Source organism: Xiphophorus maculatus, chromosome 3 (genome assembly GCF_002775205.1).
Source record: "Xiphophorus maculatus strain JP 163 A chromosome 3, X_maculatus-5.0-male, whole genome shotgun sequence".
NCBI classification, from domain to species: Eukaryota; Metazoa; Chordata; class Actinopteri; order Cyprinodontiformes; family Poeciliidae; genus Xiphophorus; species Xiphophorus maculatus.
The window spans coordinates 11,370,580-11,392,994 of NC_036445.1; the positions used below are offsets into that span (position 1 = coordinate 11,370,580).

A 22,415-nucleotide genomic window follows, 5' to 3' on the forward strand; every position below is an offset into this window, starting at 1 on the left:
ATCTTGGGCTGTTTGAGTTTGTTTTGGGTTTGTGTTCCTTAGTTCTTTCTGCTAGTTCTGCCTTGTTTATATTTTTACCTCAGTTCCTTCTTCATGAGTCTAGATATGTCCGTTTCTTGTGTCTAGTCCTTTTCTTAGTTTTTATTATTATGTTTCTTATTTTGTTAGATTCATTTCCTAGTCCCCAGTGTGCTCTCTCTCACACCCCCTGTGTCACTTCCTCTTCCTCTCTCTTCTCAGTCTGCTTTCTGCCCTCTTCTCACACCTGCAACCTGTTAACTCATCTGCCCAGGTCTTATGGTTCAGCATTCACCTCCCCAAGTACTTAAGCACCTCATTCTCAGTCACTCCTTGCTGGTTCCTCCGGTTACCTCGCTGGTTTACCCTGTGTACTCCCTATATCTCCTTGTTGGCTTTTTTCTTTCATCATGTTTTGTGGAGCCATGTCATTGTGCTTTGCCAAGTGTAGAGTCAACTATTAGAAGATTTCAGAGCACTTTGTGCTTCCCTCTGCTGACAAGCTTTATGGAGATGCTGATTTCATTTCCCATCACAACTTGACAGCTGTTCACAAAGCTAAAAGAAACAGTACCGCTTTAATCACTCAGTTTTCATTGTGCTTAACTGGCCAATAAACTGACCTGATTTAGAACCTACAGATAATCTATTGAATATTGTCTATTGAGAAATATGTAGGCTGCCTTTGAGGCAACCTGGGATTTCTGAAAACCTCAGAACATGGGTGATTGCCTCCACGCCATTCTGCATTAAAGATTTAGTATGTCTGTTTGCAATATATCAAAATATAATAATCCCAGTTTTAATTTATAAAGTGTGACTTTTTTTTCATTTATTCTCTCTAAATACACCCAGACTTGATGGGTGCCTCTTGAGAAAAATGATCTATCACCCACTATAAACACAAATCTTTACTTTAGTCTGGGTGTTTTGAGTCCAAATTTTTAAATTTCAACAAAATCTTAAGAACTTCCTTCAGTTTCTCTGCTTTGTACTCACCTTCCGCTTTCTTCCTGTTTATTCTAGTTATAATCTGCACAATCTGTGCCCCTTGATCTAATGATAACCATGTGAATTCAAATTAATTGCAGATGATGCTGTTACTGCATGACTGAACATAGCATAATCTTCATATTGGTTGTTTTGCATGTGAACACAACATGCCTGCACTGTTAAGGGCCTTAGAAACTGTGAGATTGAGCTCTTTTATTCACATAAACTAGTTTAATATTTTGGACCAACATCTTCCCATCATTAATTTCGTTTAACTGAATTTTTCAGAAGACAAAATGAAGAGTTTTGTAAAATTCCAGCATTCGTCGTTGGACGTCAACAGTCAGCCAGGCTTTCGGCCGCAGAGTTTTTGGTAGTTGGCGCCCTCCAGTGGTCGCACATGGATAACTAAACTTCCACCTTTTATTTTCAATGTGCCGGGGGCCATTTTGAACCGTATACAGCGGTGTTACCACATGTCTGACTGACTGGTGGTATATTTAACGTGTAAGAAATGAACAAGTCATGAGATGGTTCAGGGGGAAAAATTCAACTGAGAGTAAGTCAATGTGCCGACACGATCATTTTCTGTTGACTTTACTGTTAGCGTTTTTATTTTAACATTTACAATCTGTTAAATTGGAAAATAGAATTTTATTCTAGATATAATAAGGTACTGTGTGTTATTTTCAACCGAACCCCCCAAAAATCAGATGGACGTGCAGGAAATATTTTTATTTTCCCTCCATTGTCAGTAAGGTTACACCAACATCTCAGGATTTCTCTTTTTTTTTTTAAACAGATGCCATTTTTTTTCTTTCCAGGAAGATGAAAGCATCAAGCCTTCAGAAAATCACTTTATTAAAGAAGCATTAAGTTAATTTTGACCGAGGCTTCAGATCCGAACCCTTTGAAGTGCTGGCCTCAGTTTTGTTCCTTTTGAAAACTTTCCCTCTCTCCTCTCCTAAACTTGGATCTTACTTCTTGTCGGAGACCAATTAATGAGGCGGCTAAAGTCACTAATTGGCCGCTTAATTGGCCCCTGTCACCGCGCGCGCTGCAACCCTGCATCCTTCACTTCCTGCCCTCACATCACAAGCGTGTCACAATCCTTTTAGGGTCACGCTCTCAGACAGCCAAGGACCCCCCACACCCCTTTACACGAGCACATTTCCCACACCTCTGGATGCCCCCACCAACCCACTCCCACGATAGCTCAGTGTTTTATGTCTGCGTCACAACAAGTCGGCGGAGGGCGAGAGGCAGAGGGATGATGGCGTCTCTGGCGGCTTGATTCCGGTGCAGCTCAGACAAAATCCGCCTTAATAAGCTTCGGCGGCTGTGAGAGGGGTGAGGTGTGAGAGTGTGGGGGGTGAGGGAGCAACAGCGACGGGGACATGATGAAACGGCACCGCGGAGAAAGGACGGACAAACTAGTCTGAGAGAGACGGACGGACAGTCACAGTCGCCTCCTCCTCCACCTCCTCCTCCTTGCTTACGGTTTGACTGACACACACACTCACACACACTCAGAGCGAGGCGCCTGGCACAGACAGAGACATACATGCACACCAGCCACTTTTTGCAAACCAGCACGCTGCGCATCGGAGCTGGCAGTAATTGGACATCCACAGCTGATGAGGGCATTTCATGTCCAGCCTGTCCAGGAATCCCAGTGACCCCGACGGAAAGGAGTTCGACTTGACAGGTACCCTTCAGCCGGCCAGCCCCCACTGTTCAATTCTCCATCTGATAACGCTGCTCTGCATGCTGCGTCTGCACTGACATGTGTGCATGTACTGGAACAAATGCTCAGTGTGCAAAAGACAAAACGCCCGAGGAGTCGCTTCATGCATCTATTCAAGTTTTTAAGCTGTTGAGAAAGGAGGCGAGGAAGACGGCGGGCAAAGTGCAGGGCAGATGCTTCAAGTAGCTGCATCCAGTTAAACTGTGTTGCAGCAGTCATCATGCAGTGCTTTCCCCCCCTATGTGTGTGTGCGTGTGTGTGTTTGATGTGTGCAGTAATCATTTGTCTTGCTCTGTGGTTCTGTATACTCACTCTCATCTTTCACTCTGGTGGATACAGGCTGTCGCTATGCTCAGGTCTGAAGAAGAGGAGTGTGTGTGTTGGGGTGTGTGCGTGTGTGTGTTTGGATGAAATTTTAACCCCTTTGGACTGAAAGCCGGCTGTTTGAGAGGCCGGGGGGACGTAAACTCTGTATGTCAGCAACAGCAGCAAAGTATTCAACGGATAAATCGGATTTCCATTTTCACACAAGCCCTGCTCTCCCCTCTCTGTGTCTCTCCTCAGGATGGGGGGAGTCAGTGAGGGAGATGATGTGTTGGCTCGTTGGAGTGATGGACTACTGTACCTTGGCAATGTGAAGAGAGTAAGTGTGTTGGGAAGATACTTTTCAAGTGGCCGTGTGTTGTAAGACTCCCATAATTGTCTCCTCCTTTCTCCCCCTTCCTCAGGTCGACGGAGTCAAGCAATGCTGCTTGGTGAGATTCGAGGACAACTCAGAGTTCTGGGTTCTGAGAAAGGACATTCACTCATGTAAGAGTAACTGCTTCCTCTTCCCTCTGTTGGTGGAGTTAAGCTTTCCGTGTTGGGAGAACTTTTCCATTGAGTAAAATCTTGCTGTAGCGTAGACTTAGCGGCAGCCAAAGACATTGTTGAAGCCAATTTTTTATAGTAGGTTAAACTGGACTAAGTATTTCTGATTTGGGCTTGCCAAAATCTTTTCTATTTGCTAAATATCACAACAATAAAAGGCACCTTTCTAGATCATTTTCAACTTCTTTCAGACTGAGAAGTTCACATACATTTTCTCAGCCTTGAAATGTATGTGATGAAAGGTTTGATTCATCACATACACAGTTGAGAGAGGATTGCTTGCTGGAGGTATGGACTCTTTTGAAGTTTAAAACGATTTTACCCAATCACTAACGTTCAGCCGTGGTTTATGTAAAGCACCAGCTCGATGAAGCTTATTGGAAATTGCATGTGATATGAACGACCCCGACATCTTTGCCAGCAGACCTCCTCTGCTGCCATTGCCAAGCCCAATATAGCAGGAGTACAATTCTAAAGCAACGCTGAAAATTGGCATCGTCATTTCACTGATTGGTCCTGTTGAAATTCTACTGGAGAAATCGAGGTCAATGGGGGAAAACTTAGACAGAGCGCAGAAGGGAGATGAGAATCTCCCTTTTTGCTTTTGAAGGTAACATCCAGGCTAACATTTCAGTAACATATAACTGGACTTGTGTGTTAAACAGTGTGAATTGGGTCATACTGTTACCTTTCCTCCCGACTGAACTGGTTTAACTGGGTCAGGTTTATAAGTTGTTCCCATAATTTTTTCATCTCTGAAAACATTTTTCTGTGAGATGGGCTTTATGATGGCCACTCCAAAATATTAACTTTGTGTCCTTAAGACACTTCATAATTAAGTTGGTGCTCGGCTTTTGGTCGCTGTTCATTTGGAAAACCATTTTGTGTTTAACTTCCCAGCTGGTGTCTTGACATGTTGTGTCACTATTTCCACATAAATCTTCCTAATGGATTTTGTGAAGAGCACCAGTCCCTCCTGCAGCAAAACCACGAATGCAGCATAATGCTTACACCCACATGCTTAAGACTTAAAGTTTGCTCCAAATATAACAATATCCGTAAAGGTTAACAGCTCAGTTTTTATTCCATCAGACTACGGGACAGGTATGTTGTTTTTTGAGTAATTGCTCTTTCCTCTGTCGGTGCAGGACTTGTTTCGCTGGGAATAATGACTCTCTTTTAACAGCTTCAGTCAGCATCTTCACAAGGTCTTTTGGTTTTTTGTTCCGGGGTTGATTTGAACGTTTGACACCAAAACCTGACACAGAAAGTATCTCTTTCCTGGACAGTATGATGACTGAACATTCTCATTCTGTTTACACTCCCTGTAATTGTTTTAGCATCTTTCTAGAAAGTGAGTTGCGAAGATCTACAATTCTCTTCCTAATGTCTCTAACTATTTACATTTTTACATAAAGTCACAAAAGGAAGCACTGTGTTTGTGTCGCCTATAAATACGTCCAGCAGTGTGCCTCCAGTTAAAATATTATGAATTAACCCATTAAAAGACTCTTAGTGTAACTAAACTTTTCAAGTTGGAGAAATAAATTGAATGAAATATAATATCTAAAATTCTACAAGTCATATGTCGGGTATCGTAACAGAGCTAAACCAGTAAAGGTTTAGCCTGATTTAATGTCGCAATAAAAACTGACAACAACATATTTCTCTCAAGGAGCATCTTCACAAGTAAACCTCACTAGGTTAAGTAGAGACAAGTTGTCAAAATATGAATAAATGCTTTTATACTTGTAACTCTTGCCATGTTTTATATTTGTGATATCTGTAATGGATATTAGAATCGGTGATGCATGTAAACCTTTGATTTTAGGGGCATTCTTGTTGTTTTTCTAGCAATATTTTGAGCTTAATATGAGCCTAATGCAAAATCTCAGTTGTTACGTTGGTTACATTCTAAAACAGGAATAAAATCACTCTAAATTTAGGGTTGGAGTTTATTGCACTGTTTATTATTTAACTTATTGTTGTCACAATACATTCCAGTTGATGTTAAATAACCTGTCAGGATTGTTATTTTGAATATCTCATCCACTGTTTGTTTAGATGCAGTTTACTGAGACAAACCTAATTAAGCAAATTACAAATATTTTTATTTTGCTTGCGCTATGATTGCTGTGTTATGTAGCGACATAACACAGACTGTAGCAACAGTCATAAAGTAATCTAAAAAAGTAGTAATAAATAATTCTTATTCTCACATTGATTGTTTTCACCACAGTACCACAAAATATGAAAATAAAACTTTCATCACCCACCTCAACTCCAAAATACCAATTTTTAATAAATCATGGACTTCTGCGTCCAGCTGTGAGAATAATAATAAATGCTCTCATCAGCGTTTTGTTTTAGGTGTTCAGGCATATTGTGCCTGAAAAACAGCAACAAAGACACAGGAATATATATAATTAGCATATAACTAGTTTATAAATAAATCTATGCCACACCTCGGTGCGTTCTTGTTAGGTTTTGAATGAACTTATTAATTTTTTTAGGGTGAGAAATTTGTGTAGTAAAATAACATTTTAATCTCCTGCAGTCACAAATTTTCACTAAAATTGCTGTGGTTTAAATTATTTTGTAGAAAGGACTATTATTTTTACTTTGGTTAAAGTTTCTTAGTTGTAAAAGTTTCTAATCCTGATTGGAGCTCTATTTTTCTCTCGCTGCTGAGACATATGATGGAAAAGTCGGAAACATGCATCTCATTCATTTTAAACCGCTGACAGTTATGCAGACATTTCATCATGTTTGGTTGAATTTTTTCTTTTGTTTTTTACTGTAAGCGCTTTGAAACGATCCTTCTTTGGTCTGATTCTGGAGATGCAGTGCTGCTGCAGGGGCGCTGTGTACTTTAGCTGATTGAATCATGCTTGAATGTTGTTTGTCCAAATAATAACAAGTTTTCCTTCTGTACATTGAAAAGTCAACAGGTATTGTATGGCTGCAGTGCACTGCCTGGGATTATTACTTTTAGCCTCTCGGAGGCAGCAACCACAGCAGCGCAGCACTGAGACACGTCAGCACATTTAATCTGAACCTCAGAGTCTAGTGGACATATAACAGGTCAGGGCTAACACAATATTGTGAAATGCACCTTTATTGTTGGACCCAGTTAGCAATTTCCTGTTAATGTGCTGTATGTGCAGACAAGGTTTTTAAAATAAGAAATCTGACTAAATGTGAGCTTTTATGCAGAATCTTGATACATCTAGGAATCTGGATTAATGATAAAAAAAATAATAAAATAAAGTTTGAATACTTATTTTGAATAAATGCGTAAAGTGAGTCAGTCAACTTAAAATTGAAACATTTTCAGATTTTTTAAAAAATAAATTTATTTTTGTCTTAATTTCTCTGTTGTCATCTTGAAATGCTAAATGTATATATATTCACTCACATTTGCATTAAGCCCGTTGTGAAAGCTTCTTGTTTCTGGATTATTAGAGTCAATTAATGAAGTTATTAGACAAATGAGCCTTCAGGGAGAGGACTCTCCTTTCCCACCTCATGTTGAGTCAAAGGGGAGTTTCGACACTTGTTAGGACCAGGCTGAACATCAGCGCGTCAAACCAAAGGTGCAGGCGACTCTGAAATCAATGAGGTGGCAGGGACGTGAATCAATATACATAAATTAATGCAGTTGACTGCTTTCTCTCTCTGTGTGTCTCTGTCTTCCTCTCACATGTACATCATCCCCGCCCCTCTGTTTTTCTGTTTCCCTCAGTTGCTGCCGGAGTGGAAGAAGTTTGCTGTATTTGTGACGCCCCGCCTCTTAAAGAACCCCTCATAAATTGTCTTAAATGTCACCACGGTAAGGATGCATGCCTCATCATGCTCTGTCAAACGCTGCTTCTCCGTCAGAGCCGGTAGTGACCTTGAAGGTTTGACACAGGATGGTAAATAACAACACAGCAAGCCGCATATCATAAATGATGGCTAAGAGTTGTCGAATCTGCTCTCACAAGGGAGGGAAATAAATAAGACATCAAGAGACACAGAACTTATAGATTTAAATCTTTCAGAGTGTCTTCATTGTCTCTTTATTCTAATTTGGAAATCTAAATCTACTGGCACCAAATGTTTATTATTATGTTTGTAATTCTGCAAAGAAAATATCACCTCAAAAAGGATCATATCTTTAGAAAACACTCTAAGTTTTAGAAACTGAGTTAAGATCCCAGCTTCAGAACATTTCAAGGTCCACAAGGATGAGCTGTTGTGTCACTGGGAAGAGAAATGTAACTTTGATTTCTGCTCAATCTAGCTTAGCGTTTCATCAATATTGATCTAACAATGAATTCAAACTCTAGACCGGAGAATAGAAGATCAAATAAATGTGACTATTGGGTGTTAGAATTGGCATGATAATTTTTTCAACAAAAGAAACAGAGATGGTTTCATCTTTAAAGAGAAATATGGAAGCATCATTGCTAGGAACAGAGTATCTGGAATCAGAGGATCTCAGGAGCATTAAACTGGCAGCGTTTCCATTACAAACATGTGCAAATCTTTCTTTGTCTGTATTGTGCTAATGTAAAAAAAAAAACAACACAATTTTGCAGTTGCAGTGTTTCCATTAAATAAGAAATTATATTAAAATCACATGTAAATAAGCTTGTTCACGTGATAAGTCATTAAAAATTATGGCATTGTCGGATGTAAGCAGTTACATGAAATATATTCATAATTCAGCCATGGCGCGAGCGCTCATCATATATCAACCATCAGAGGAGACGTCAACGTCTTACTCTGGCGTCGGAGCAACAAACCGATCTATTTCCGATCTGCTGCATTGCAGCGTTTTGGTGGCGATTTTACTGAAGAGCTGTGGATTCAACACGTTCAGATGACACAACGTTTTATGAAAGAAGTGAGATGCAGTGAGAAATCTGGTGGATCCAGCTGCAGATTGTCTGAAAAAATACTCCTACTACTTCCTGTCACCGTGTTTTTTGTCGTTTTTGCCAGTAGTAACATCCGGCTGTTGACCATGCGACTCCCATGATTTGAAAAAAGTGTGTCCATTGTAGTTTTGCGAAATACATATATTTCGATACAGCTGAAAAACCACCTCTTCCTGGCGCAAAAAGATTTTAGTTCTTTCAAAATTGCAGTATTTCCTTTAAGCAAATTTATTTTCATAATTTCAATTTGCGCAATTCAAATAGTTAATGGAAATGCAGCAACTGAATGGCAGAAAGACAATTAACCATGACTGCGTCATGTCTGAGCAGCTTGAAGAAACTCAGCATTTTATAGCTAAAGTGTAAAACTGCATATTAACTTAATTTGTCAAAATAAATACATCCATTTTTTATCTTCTGATTAATCCGGGGTCGCGTTGAGGGGGCAGAGAAGTCCAAACCGGTGCTTTTGAATATTTTAGATATGCTCTGAGAAACAAATTTGTGAACTGGTGAATTTTCCAAATATAAATTGGAATTACGTTCCACAGGAAAATCTGCAAATACTGAACCATGAATAAGCGGGAGTTCACTGCATAGACTTAACAGACCATGTAATAACTCTCACTAATAATCTAAGCTAACTATAACAACAAAGCTAAAACATCTTTCTTAACAAATGTGCAGTCCTTTGTTGGCATTGTTTCTCTGTAAAGCTTTTGATGTCAAACTGCAAAAACCCTTCTTGATCTGGTAGAATGTTCAAATGCTAAAAACGTTGGTAAATGCAGCTGCAATAAATCTAAAGAGCCACCATGTAGCAGCAGGTCATGGTGGGAGATTTTACCATCATGTCATCCTCGAGCAAAGATGGTGACCGTCTGTTTTCTGGAATAATGCTGGAAAACTCTCCTTCTTCTATGCAAAATGCAAATCCAACAGTTGGATGTTTTGCATTGCTTCTGAAATGAACTCGTAAAGAAGTGAAAATGGAACAGGCCTGTTATTACCGTCATTCAGGCTTTCTGTCCTGCAAAGACGATTTAAACGCTCTGCCTCCTCCTCCCATTACAGGTTATCATCCGGAGTGCCACACGCCGACCATCGAGCCAGAAGCTGACAGCGACTCCTGGATTTGTCGACAATGTGTTTTTGCTGTCGCCACCAAGGTCAGGCTGCTAATCTCCCTGTCTCACTTTTTTTTTAAAAAAGAGCTAAGAAATCCAGTCAAATGTATCTATCCACATGGTAATGTGTGAGGCGCAAAATGTGTTTATTGGAGCAAGAATCTCACTGAATTTCTCAGTGTTGACTTGAATGTGTTCCGCGCCATGTCAGAGAAATTGCGAGCAGTCAATATTTATATTTATGCTTCAGTGGAGTTGAGAGGAGCACATTAAAAATCAATCCATCACATGTGCTCCGTTTGTGTAGACATGAGAGAGAAGTCGGCTCATTATTAATCGGTCAGTGCAGAGGAGCTCATTGTCCAGATCCTCTGATCTGGTCTCAGACTCCATCTCTCACAGCTGACCTGCGATGAAATGAGACAAAGATCCATCTTATAATCGAGCCTGATCTGCTTACTGATATGAGAGCGATATGAAAGCGACCACCTCTGTCCTGAAACTGTCTCTGCAGAGAGGCGGAGCTCTGAAACGCGGACGCTTTGCCCGACTCATGCAGTTCATGAAACTCCGGATCCCCTACCAGCTGTCGTCCTTAGACTGGGATCCTCAGCATCTGACCAATCAGCAGCAGTGTTACTGCTACTGCGCCGGACCTGGAGAGTGAGTGGGGCCAATTCTGACTACAAAACCCTCCGTGTGTTTTTTGGTTCTGCTGGTAAAAGTGTTTTTGATAGGTAACACAAATGGACTGGATAATTACAGGTGAACATGAATTCAACAAAAGCAAACTGCTGAACTCAGAAGGAGCTGAGAAGATAAAGAAACCAAAACGTGGCCATTTTCTAAGAAATAGCACAAACATACAATGAAAAAGAGCAAAAGAATACATTAATAAACTCACCAAGAAGGAACAATTTCTGTGTTGATTTGGATCATTGTCAACAATGGCCAATACAATCTGAGATTAATCTACTGAAATGAAATATCAATTTATGAATTTTTCAGACATATCTACCAGCAGTGCCAACTAATGCTGTCTGTATGTAAACTCTAACTTCAGAAGTTAATCTGGTTGTGTGTATATGAGAAAAATTAAGAGACCACTGCAAAATGATCAGTTCTCTGATTTTACTCTTTATAGGTATATGTTTGAGTAAAATGAACATTGTTCTTTTATTCTATGAACTACTGACAACATTTAGTATTGATTTATTATATAAAGTAACGATAAAGATGCAGTGCTTTCAGACCTCAAATAATGCAAAGAAAACAAATTCATCTTCATTCAGAAACAACAATGCTAATGTTTTTACTCAATATTTGGTGGAAAAACCATGAGGTTTTCATTGCGGTCCGGTGCAGTGGTCTCTTCATTCCTTTTGGACACGTCCGTTTGTTCGTGGGTTTATTGTTGATAGGTTTTGTTGCTGTTGGGTTGCAGGTGGAACCTGAAGATGCTGCAGTGTGGCAGCTGCGGTCAGTGGTTCCATGAGGCCTGCACTCAGTGTCTATTAAAACCATTGCTGTATGGAGACAGGTATGTTACTCATTCAGGGAAAACATATAGTATATAGCTAAAATAAATCATGAACAGCTTAATGGGGGGGAAAGAAGCATCTCTCAGGTGGGCTGTTTGGTGGAGCTCACACAATCATGACAGTATTTATTTCTGTATGTTTAAATGTTCTAGCCTGGAAATAATATTTTCTCAACCGTGAAGGTATTTATTATGATACACAATATGAAGTATAAAATCCCTTTAACTAACAGAATGAAATAGCATTGGGTACCAAAAGTTTGGTAATTTTTAAATAATTTGCAGATTTTAATCTCTTTCAAGATGGCAGTTTGGTGTGAGATGAAAATGAGAACATCTTTGATATGTTTATTTTTTTCTCCTGAAGTTATTCTTATTTTGATGTAGATGTAAGTCGGACCCACTGTAAAGCTTTCTAGTAGAGTTCTGAAAATTTTAACTCACTGGTATTTGGATGTATTCATAACTTCATCCAACCCGACACGATGCTGCATGAATTACATCCAGTTCTGAATGTTTTCTTTAGAAGAAAATGATTCTGTCCCACAACCTTTCTCATTCGGTCAGACATATTGGACAAGGTCAGGTAGAGTTCAGCTCAGGCAGATCATTTTTAAAGAAATGTTTTTGTATGCAGATACAAGCGATACAGAACAGAATACAGGAGATTACCGGCCTCGTTGAGTACCTTGAATACCAGTTTATGTGAAGTCATTGTTGTCCCACATTTTTTTCAGTGAGAAACCTTTTGTACACGTCTCCAGACTGGAACATTAAAATCTTACTGATCTTGTGTAACTTCTCTGCAAACTTCAGCTTTGAACTGCAAAAACACAAAATCTTACCAAGTATTTTTGGTCCAGTTTTTAGTGCAAATACCTTAGAAGACTAGAAACAAGGCAAAACTAGTTTACAAATAACTTTCCCGCAAGATATAGAAGCTTGTTTTAAGTAAGTATTTCCTTAATATGGATTAATGGAATTATTTCATTCATAACATTGGAGGAGTAAGTGAGTTAATCTCCCACTGGAACTAATACTTTTTAAAAAAAATCAATATTAAGGAATTATTTACTCACTAAAGAGTAGAAATTTGGAAGTTGGGAAAATTTAGCTAGAACTCTTGAACTTTATGTCACGTTAATCAGATTCATTATAATAGAAGATTTCTGCAGCTGAATCAACGCATTAGTTTGGGCTTGTTGTGTTTGAAATACAAACAACAACAAATCTGTTGTTTTCCTTCCAACAGATTTATTTGATTCTCAGTTAAGATTAAATTATATAAAATCTGATATTTTACCTGGAGACCTTTGTTTAATAACCATAATGAAAAACAAAACTTTTTAAATAGCGAGAAACAGCAACTATTTATCAGTTTTATTACCAAAACAAAGAATGAATCAAAGTTCCTAATTAGCATGTTAATCACAGAGTTAGATGCTGGTCTGAGGGAAAAATAAAATTGATCAATATGTCGCCATGACGGCTTTGCTTGTCAACAAACGGTCTTAATTACCTCCAGATTAAATGATTAGTGAGCGTGCATGTTAATGTTCACAGTGCGACGAGGACAACGGCTCGTCTTCAACTCAAAGTGACACACTCCAGAGCATCTGCTCCACCTAGCAAAACACATCCATCCACTGAAGTTATCATTATAATTACCCGTCTTTGTGGAGCTGTTTACGCCCATCCTGACACCAAACTGTGCGAGTGGGAGCAGAAAAGAAGGGATTAAATCGAGACTGACAGTATGGGAGGAACATCTGCAGAGCAGGTGACGGAAGAGGAGCGAAGATCGAGTTTACAGTTAGAATAGTAAGCGTGTGCAGCCGTCTCACAATGTAGGCGCCTCGTTTCTCACCGTGACCTTCATGCAGATATAAGGATGCAAGTAAGTTTCAGGGTCAGATTTTAAAGCTGAACGGTATTATCTAAAAAGACACACCTCTCTCTATTTTATTTTTATCCAGAGAAGAAAACCAAACTGATTTCTTCTGTGCGTTTATTTCAGGTTTTATCAGTTCCAGTGTTCAGTTTGTACAAAGGGACCGGAGACAGTCCAGAGGCTGCCCATGACCTGGTTAGAAATGATTTTTTTATTTCAACAACAAATCAGAAATGAAGTTGGAAATATTTTTAACCACACTAACAAAGTATTTTTCTCTACCTGCAGGGTGGACCTGGCTCATTTAGTCCTCTACCACCTCTCGCTGTGCTGTAAGAGGAAATACTTTGATTTCGACCATGAAATCCTGTCCTTCACCAACGAGAACTGGGACTCGTTGCTCCTGGGCGCGGTATTGATATTTCTCTGTTTAAGCACAATGATGAAATGATGTGAAATACTTACAGGCTTCCCTTTTCTCTTTTATTTTTTTACGAGTGAGATTTAAAGCTTATTAAGCAGCATTAAAGTAAAATGCAATAGTCGACCTCTGAGGGAACTCAGGGAAACAGTGCACAGTTAAAGTATTTAGTCCTTTGATGATCTTCTGTTATAAAAATTCAGCTGAATGACCCTGAGCGTCTTTGCTTTTAGTTTCCTCTTAAAATTGTTCACCTGAAGTTATTTATCTAGCATTTGCGATGTTTATGTGTTGCTTTCAGCTGAACATTTCACCACGTTTTGTCATGTTACAACCACAAACTTCAATTAGAAAGTTTTTCTGATGGTAGAAAAACTGAGCATAATTCATACTGGTGAAGTGGAAGAAAAAGGACATGCATTTTGACCTTTTATTTTTACTGATAAAAATCTGAAAAGTGTGGCCCGCAATCTGAATCAATAGTTTCTTAAAAAAGAAAAAATCACAGGTGTTTTGGACCATTCTGCCTTGCTGAACAGCTCAAGCCCGGCCACATCGGAGCTTCTGTGAACATCCATTTTCAAGTCTCACTGCAGGTGATGATGCTGCAACCACCATGTTTCATGAAGAAGAACGTTTGTTCACGGAGATGTGTCACGTTAATTATTCTGACACACACATCCCACCTGAGCTGTGCATCTCTGCAGCTTACTAGTTAGGTGATCTCTAAAACCAAATGTTGCTCTGGGTTTTATTTGGGGGTGTTAGATAAATGGGGGCTAAATATAAGTACATTCCAAAATCCACTTCACAATTATGCACTACTTGCATAAAATCCTTTTAAAATTCATTGATGTTTGTGGTTATTATTTGACAAAAAATGAAAAGCTGAAGTGAAATGATTTCTTTTATATTTATTTTCACTGCTTCATGGATGAATACTCAGACTTACAGTTACTACATTATTATCTTATGTAAACAGTAAGCAGACAATGCTGCACAAATGTCTCATTTATCTATATGTTCCTTCCTTTGTGATCTTTTCGACTTAATCCATATTTCTTGAGGCTTTTCCTTAAAGTTTATTTATTTTATTGAAGTGGACTGAATTCTCTCAAACACAAAACGTTTGACTTTTTTCATAAAATTTTCATTAAATTTGTATAAAAACTCACTGAGATTAAAATAAATCAAATTTAGAGCGTACAGAATTTTTTGAGAATGGATCACAGTGGGTTTGAGATCAGATGTTTAAAACTACCAGTGATCTGATTTTTGATCCACTTTATTGTAGCTTTTTTATGCTTAGTTATACTGAAAAATGCACAAATCATCGTTGCCAAATTGTTTCTGGATTGTTGTTGCAGAGAAATTCTGATCCTTAGGTTTAGAAGCAACTCCATGATCAGAAAGACAATTCATCATATGATATAATTTCCAATTTTTGAATTTCTTGTAAAATTTCAGTCTGTTTTTTCTTGACCAGATGACACTATTGCTATCCTTCTTGTTCAAAAAAGCCCAGTTTGCTGCCAGTTTGAATAAGCTCTGTTCTGGTGGCAACATGAGCCTTTAGGTCACTTAGAAGGTGACATCTTGGAGATGTCTTGACTTGAAGGTCTTGATGATTAATTGTCTTGATTTAATTTGGTGGTGAACATTGCTACCAGAGGGAGAAAACAAATTCAAACACAATCAGCTTGTCTTTTAGATTGTTGTGGTGGTTTCAGATAAACTTGTTCACGGTTTTCCCTCTGCTTAATTCAGTTAAAGTAGATTTAAAATAAGTTTTCTCAGAAGGTGAACACAGCGCTAATAAAACTTTTTACATTTATTTTATCTGGATCTGAAATAGACGTGAAAATATCACCAATAATAAATCCAATGATTAAAAACCACAACACTGGTGTCACTGGCCAAAATGCAGAACCACAGATTGATTTTATGTGAATAATTGAGGCTGTATGTAAACTGAGCTTTTTCTGCATATTTTTGAGATTTCTCCTTTCAACTCCAAGTGACATTCTTGAAATGTTTTCTTCATTCTGTCACCACAGACAACAGCTTTTTTCCCCTCCCTGCCACGTTGCTGCACCAGTTAATTTCTCATATCAGCATCACAGCTGTCAGTGGCTGTAAAAGAAAATTATCGTATGCAGTCGGTGTGCGTTGTCCGCTGCGTGAACACGGCTTTGATTTCTTTTCACTCGTCTCCGTCCTGCAGCTGTCTGACACGCCGAGGCAGGACCGCTGTCACAATCTCCTCAACGCTCTCAACTCTCACAAGGACAGGTGAGTCGTCGCGTTTAAGGAGAAGAATAAACACCAGCCGCACATGACCGGAGTGATGAGGAGACGGGCTGCAGCGAAACGTGTGACTTTGAATAAAGAGCCAGGGAAATGAATCTGACACTTACAGAGATTATTTTGATTTGTAAGCAGCACAGAATTCTGCTAACCTCTACTAAATTATTAGAACAAAAAATGTAACTGCTTCAAGTGAATTTTCGTTGAATGTTGTTTAAAAATAACCTTGCAGCCAAATAAAACAGCATATTTCTCCAGGCGAAGTCTCTTCTAATTATGTGCATGTTAATTACAGAGTCACTACCTTTGAAGTGTTCCCACGTCTTGCTTCTCATCAGGAGCTGAAGAACATTGTGTTAGAAAGCTTTACTGTGCTTTCCAACTGTTCATCCCCATATTCAAGCTGCATTCCCACATTTTGTCATGTTCCAGCCAAAATTATTGGGATTTTATTTGACAGAGACTCAAAAACTGTCGTATCATTTTAAAGCGGTAAGAAATGCATTTGTCCTAAGCTCCTGTTACTCCAATTTGCTTAGATAAAACGCTTAAATTTTATCAGTTTTTTTATAACTGCAAACTACAGCTGTGAGGCCCATAGTAAATCTGGGGGAGCTGCAAAGATCAGCAACTCAGGTGGGCGACTCTGTTAGGCTACACAGCAAACGAATGCCACCCAAATCAGATTAATTTTGCCTTCATGCAACTTTTTCACTGCTTAAGAAGATGCTGTTTATCCTTTTGTTAAAGAGTTACATTTCTCCGTCACTTCACAACTGTGCTGCACTTTATGTTTGTCTATTACATAAAATACCAATTGAAGAACATTGTATATTTGTGGTTGCAACACGACAAGATGTGAGAAACAAAGGGAAGCATGATTACTGTTGCAATGCATTGTGAATTCATTACGATTAAAAAAATAGAAATGTGACTTCTGTTCCTCTGCCGCCACACAGGTTTGTCTCTGGAAAGGAGATCAAGAAGAAGAAGTGTCTGTTTGGGCTGCAGGTCCGAGCTCCGCCTCCTCTGACGTCTGATTCGTCGCCTCTCGTCACCGATCCGCCTATCAGCATCACCCACAGGAGAAGGTCAGATTGAGAACAGCAGGTTTCTCTTTTTTTCTTCTCTTCTTTCAGCTGAAACTCTGGAAATCTCACATAATGTGTCATTAAACGTAAACAATCAGTCAGAATCTCATTGTTTTTCTTAAAAAATGTGAAACTTTGTTACTATGTTCAGTTCATAATCATTCTAAATCATTCTTTAGTTTTAGCTGCCCTAACACTCTGTCCTACACCACTGTAGTAAATTACACATGAAGAAATTATGCTGGTGTTTTTTCTTGTATACTAATTTATGTTTTTCTTGTCCTCAGCCCGTTGTCACTGCCCTGCCAGAGGAGAGTGGGGGGGTCGGAGTCACGTAAATCAAAGCGTCGCATCATGGAGACACAGGTCAGCCCCTCTGTCTCAGGATAAGGGAGGATGCAGGGGAGGTGTGGGACACCAAACCCGTTGATATTTTGTTTCTTTTTCTTTTTTTTGCTGCAGCCAGATAAACAGCTCTCTGCAACTCAAATAACCTGTCAGTCAGACGACGCCACAAAGGTTCATTTCACCGTGGAGATCGGTTTTTACTCCTTTCCTCAGTTCAGTGCCTCTGTTGCGGTTCTCTTTTTTTTCCTGCAGGATGCTCATGTTTGAGGGTACACAGATAGATTAATAATAGCTGTGAGAGACATGGCGTTGCTCCGGTAAAATGTATAATTCAAATCCAATCTTGCCAAAACCTGCTCTTGTATTTCATCAACACCTGCAGTTCAGCGTCGCATTTATCATTATCATCAAAGCCAATTCCCGGCGGATCGCTCTGAAACAAGCACCATCACATGTGGTGGTTGCTATTTATACTCCGCATTCTTAACCGTGAATGCTCCTTGTGCTTTTTTCCTCCTACTCATCACTCTGATCTGAGTATGTGCACATACTGTAATCCTGGAACAATATGCTCTGCAGAGCTCTCATTTTTTTTCTTGCTTCTTCTTCTTTTTTTTTCTCTGGCATATCCAGGCCTCATTGTTCTGCTCTGACTGATGCTAATCTCCGCCCGTCTTTGAGGAGCAGTTCTTGGTTGTAGTGAGGAAAGTGAGATGGGTAGGAATGCTGATGGCCTGGGATCACTTCCAAACGCACTTTGCAGTCAATTACAGTTTGGCCAGGTGGCGCTGGCACCTTGACAGTACAACTCTGACAGAGCACCAGCGTTTAAAGGCACAGACGTTCGCTGGAGCCGCTGAGTAATAGTCCTCCGTCATTAGAGACATTCTACAGAATAATAATGGGCTCAGCGTGGCGCTATGTCACAGTCCAGCGATGAGAAATTGACCTCATGCATGATGTTTCCTGTGACTGATGGCTCTATCTGATGATCCTGATGCTTGTACTTGTTGTGAGTCGTTGGAAGACAGAGAGCAGCCTTACTGACCAGTAACTTCGCCGCATGATGGGATGGAAAGGGAACAGATCTGTCAACCCTTTTGGCTGCAAGTTCTGCAAAATATAAAAATGCTTCAGGATTTTCATCCACAGAATTTTGATAATTATACCATGGACTTATAGATGAGATTACTCTACTCTAGTGCACCTTGAAAAAAGTCATTATAATCCATCAGCATTTTCACATTTTGTCATGTCACATCTACAAATTTCATTTTTTCTTATATTTAAGTGTGTTTTCGCACCTGGTAGTCCAGAAGACTTGGTTTGATTGGTTCTGTTTCACACTGCACTGTGTGGAAACAACTGGAAAGATGCTGAAAGAAACAACTCCACAATCTCTGAAGAAGACATGAACGTAACTTCCTTCAAATGTAAACAAAAATGGAGTGGCATCAGATTCTAGCAGTTGTAGGATTTCTCTTTAGTCATTAGTACAAGACCGTGAACCATTTTTTGTTTGTTTTGATTGTATTTACCCAGAATGCCCTGCGCTAGAGTTCACTTCCTGTTTCTGGAGTGTTCTCTGGCCCACTTAGCGTTCACATATGCATTCAAACTGCACCGGTTTACTTAAAGACTAGATCAGAGTTTACGTTTTTAGTCTGCATCAGAGATGGATCATACAGTCACACCTCCCCAAACCATCCAGACATTCTAGACAAATGGACTGGAGTTTGATTAAAGCAGACTAAACAAGGCTGGTGTGAACGCACACTAAAAGTTTACGTACTACAGCAACACGAAGTGGGACATAATTGTGAAATGGAAGGAAAGTGATGCCTGGGATTGTAAGTTTTGTGCAAATTTAAATTTGAAAAGTGTGGAGTGTATGAGTCAGTAGTGACAGCTGCAACTGAACATCCAGCATCTCTACCAGCTCTGCACATATTGAAAACAACATTGTAGCCCATTTTTCTTTGTAAAACAGCTCTAGCTCAGTTGTTCATTTTTTACGCTGCTTGTGCTGATATGATAAAATGTAATTTGATGTTCTGCCTTGAATAACATTCTCCCTCCAGATGTTCTTCCTGTTAGGAGTTCATGGAGGTGTCAGTGTTTGGGACACCTCTCACACTGACCCCTCTGTTCGCAGGCCTGTCCGCCACCGGTCGCTGCCAACCCGGTGGAACTTCTGCCATGTTGCCATGGCTACATGGGAGGAGCCAACCTGTACAACTCCAGGAAGTTGGATGAGGAGATGGATGCAAGGTAAGGTTTCCTCTGCCCTGGAGGTTTTGTCCAATTTACTGACATAAAATTACATGGGTTTAAATTTTAAAACATTATCTATATTCAAATTATAGCAGTATTTTGTTTATATTGTTATATTGGGTTGTTCATTACATTATTACACACTGAAATTATTTTATTTTTTGTTTTATTTTTCCAAGTTTATTTAAAAGTAATAAAGTAAGGATGTATATATTTCTTAGCTTGTGTCATTTTAATATAAGATCCTTTGGATTAAATTTCAGTACGCTGGGTTATTTGTTTGTGGATTTCTTATTAGTGTGTTGTTTTAAATATGTAAATATTGTTTTACTAATGCTATTTATCCTACTTTATATGAATCATTTAATCTGGTCGTTTTTAAATTTGCCTTCTAAGCAAGGTTTGGTATGGATGAATCTGCCTGAACGTTTATACCTCAACAAAAGCTTTTTACAGAAAAAAATCACTGCATGGTTCAAATAAACATATCATTTTTCTTATATCATATTTTTTCAATCAATCAGGACTGAAAAGAATATTTTTTTACCTAAATTGTTTTCAAATGACAACAGATATGTAGAACAAACATTAACAGAACTCAATAAAAATAAAGCCTAAATCCCTTTTATTTATCTAGCTCAATGGTAGCTTTTTAATTAACAACAATTTTACCCACATCTGGATACAATCATTATTTCTTTTTGCATTTTAATGATGTTTCGTCTACAGCCCCCCTCCCAAGCGAATGTATGCGCTGTACCACACCACCTACAATGGGAACACTCCTCTTTCCAGGGGTCTTCATCACTACAACAGGTTCTAAATTCACTTTTTAACCTTTTGGCTGACAGTTTTATGATTCACAGGACGATGTTTAAATCGTTAATGAAATCATATCTTTGATATTTTTTTGTTTTGAAACTTCTAAATGGTCTCCAAACAACAATATCACCATTGATTGCAATTCATTGTTATAATTCCCTAGTGGGAGAAGTGTAGCTCTGTTACTATCAAAGACTTTGAATTGCTCATATCTTTGCCTCTGTTTGCTCTCGCAGCATGGAGGACACCTGCAGATTACCTCCACCATGCTTCCCATACCCCTTCAGCTCCAGCGGGACCCCCCACCTCCATCACCTCCACCAGCACCACCACCACAACCACCAACACAACCACCAGCACCAGCCAGGTCAGAAGCAGCTGGAGCCCCTCATCCTGCGCGACGGTCCTCCGTATCAGAGCGGCGCGGGCGGCGGAGGAGGCAGTGGTGGGGCGGGAAGTGGAGCGGGGATGGGTGTGGGTGGGGGCGGGGGCGACGGGACTGTGGTCCGGAGCTGGGCAGGAGGAGGGGAGGCCGTGAGGATCCTGGCAAGACGCGTGACTCCAGACGGGAAGGTGCAGTACCTGGTGGAGTGGGACAACGTGGGTCTGTACTGAGGCAGGCTGGGACAACAGGAGACACAGGACTGATGTGTATTTAATATGTGGCGGTGTGTAAAGAACAAAAAAAAAATCTAAACATGGTTCCGATCCAGGTTTCTCTCATAGTATCACCTCAGTTGGACATCATTATAACCTCAGTACTAGGTGTTCCTATTTGCTAGTGTTCCTCTGATATTTGTACTGTTATAACTTTGGAATATGCCTTTGCATTGATCATGTTTTACAGTGATGATGGAAACGACTTCAACTTCCAGATTATCTGTTAGTGTTTCACCCTTACTAGGAAAAAACTGTTCTAAGGGTTTATATACTGTATATACTCTGCTGCAGGTATACATGGTACTAGAAGACTTTCTGTTTCTTTTGTATTTTACAGTTTTCAATTTATGATTTACCTGAGAAATGTTTATTTTCCTGCTTCACTATGGATACCTTGATCCCAAAATGGAGAAATATTGGGACTGTGTGAAAAAATAAATAAAACAAAGTGATTCTTTCACTAAATGTGACTTTTATTAAATTTTCTTTTTCATTACCAAAAAATATTGGAAAATCTCAACTTCATTTTTAGTCTTTTTATTCAGGGTTGGGGGGGGTGATTTTGAAAACACAGGTGCCACAATTATTGCCTCTATTTAGATGTTTTCCTATGCTTTTCCTCTTTAAGTTGATCAATGTCTAAAAATTTTGATTAGTTATCAACAATTCTAATTTTTCTGTGGTATAAATAGGACACCTTTTCTTACCAACTCCTCAGGAAACAAATGACTATAATCTTTAAATAAGAGAGAGTAATGCTAATCTTCATGAATGAGGAAATGGTTACAAGATAACAGTTAGTGACCCAAACCTGTGCATATCAACAATCAGAGGAATAAATTTAAAAAATGTTTAAAACCACCATAAAATAATCTCCAAATATCACAGTTCAAGAAATCCAACAAACAGTTCATCTTGGGGTCATTAATTCTCCACAACTATTAGACTAAATCTAGATCCCAGTCACACCAGTTTGATTGAGATTTAGATTTAACTAGGCGACTGTAGGGCATCTGACTGCTTCTCCTTAAGGTGTTGCATTAACGGTGTGTTTAGGAAAAATGTCCTGCTCATGGTAAACATCCAAACAAATTTTTGCAAAACTCAAGCAAGTCAAATATTTTCCACAATCCTTTCTTTATGTCTTGCTCCATTGACATTTCCTCCAATTTTGGCTAAAATCACGGTCTCAGCCCATAAAAAAACATTTACACTACATTATACTGCCACCACCATGCTTTAATATAACGGTGCAGTTCTCAGCATTATTAGTAGTGTTGAATTTGTACGACTTTTTCTACATGATGGTTGATTTTTGATATGGTGTCTGACAGACCACTAATATTTAGGTTTAGCTTGCATGTTTTCTATCTATAATACA

General features: G+C 39.2%; 1 protein-coding gene across 1 annotated transcript; it reads left to right on the plus strand.

Moving 5' to 3' along the window:
• Positions 1-1,904: 1,904 nt before the first annotated feature.
• Positions 1,905-21,486, plus strand: LOC102217676 (PHD finger protein 1-like). Its single transcript, XM_005801856.2, has 15 exons — positions 1,905-2,719; positions 3,323-3,401; positions 3,487-3,568; positions 7,374-7,460; positions 9,628-9,722; positions 10,195-10,343; positions 11,125-11,220; positions 13,238-13,306; positions 13,400-13,523; positions 15,757-15,824; positions 16,799-16,930; positions 17,218-17,296; positions 19,434-19,549; positions 20,282-20,368; positions 20,611-21,486. The coding sequence occupies exons 2-15, from the start codon at positions 3,324-3,326 to the stop codon at positions 20,987-20,989; spliced, it is 1,641 nt and encodes a 546-aa protein (XP_005801913.1). The 5' UTR covers positions 1,905-2,719; position 3,323; the 3' UTR covers positions 20,990-21,486.
• The last annotated feature ends 929 nt before the right edge of the window (positions 21,487-22,415 follow it).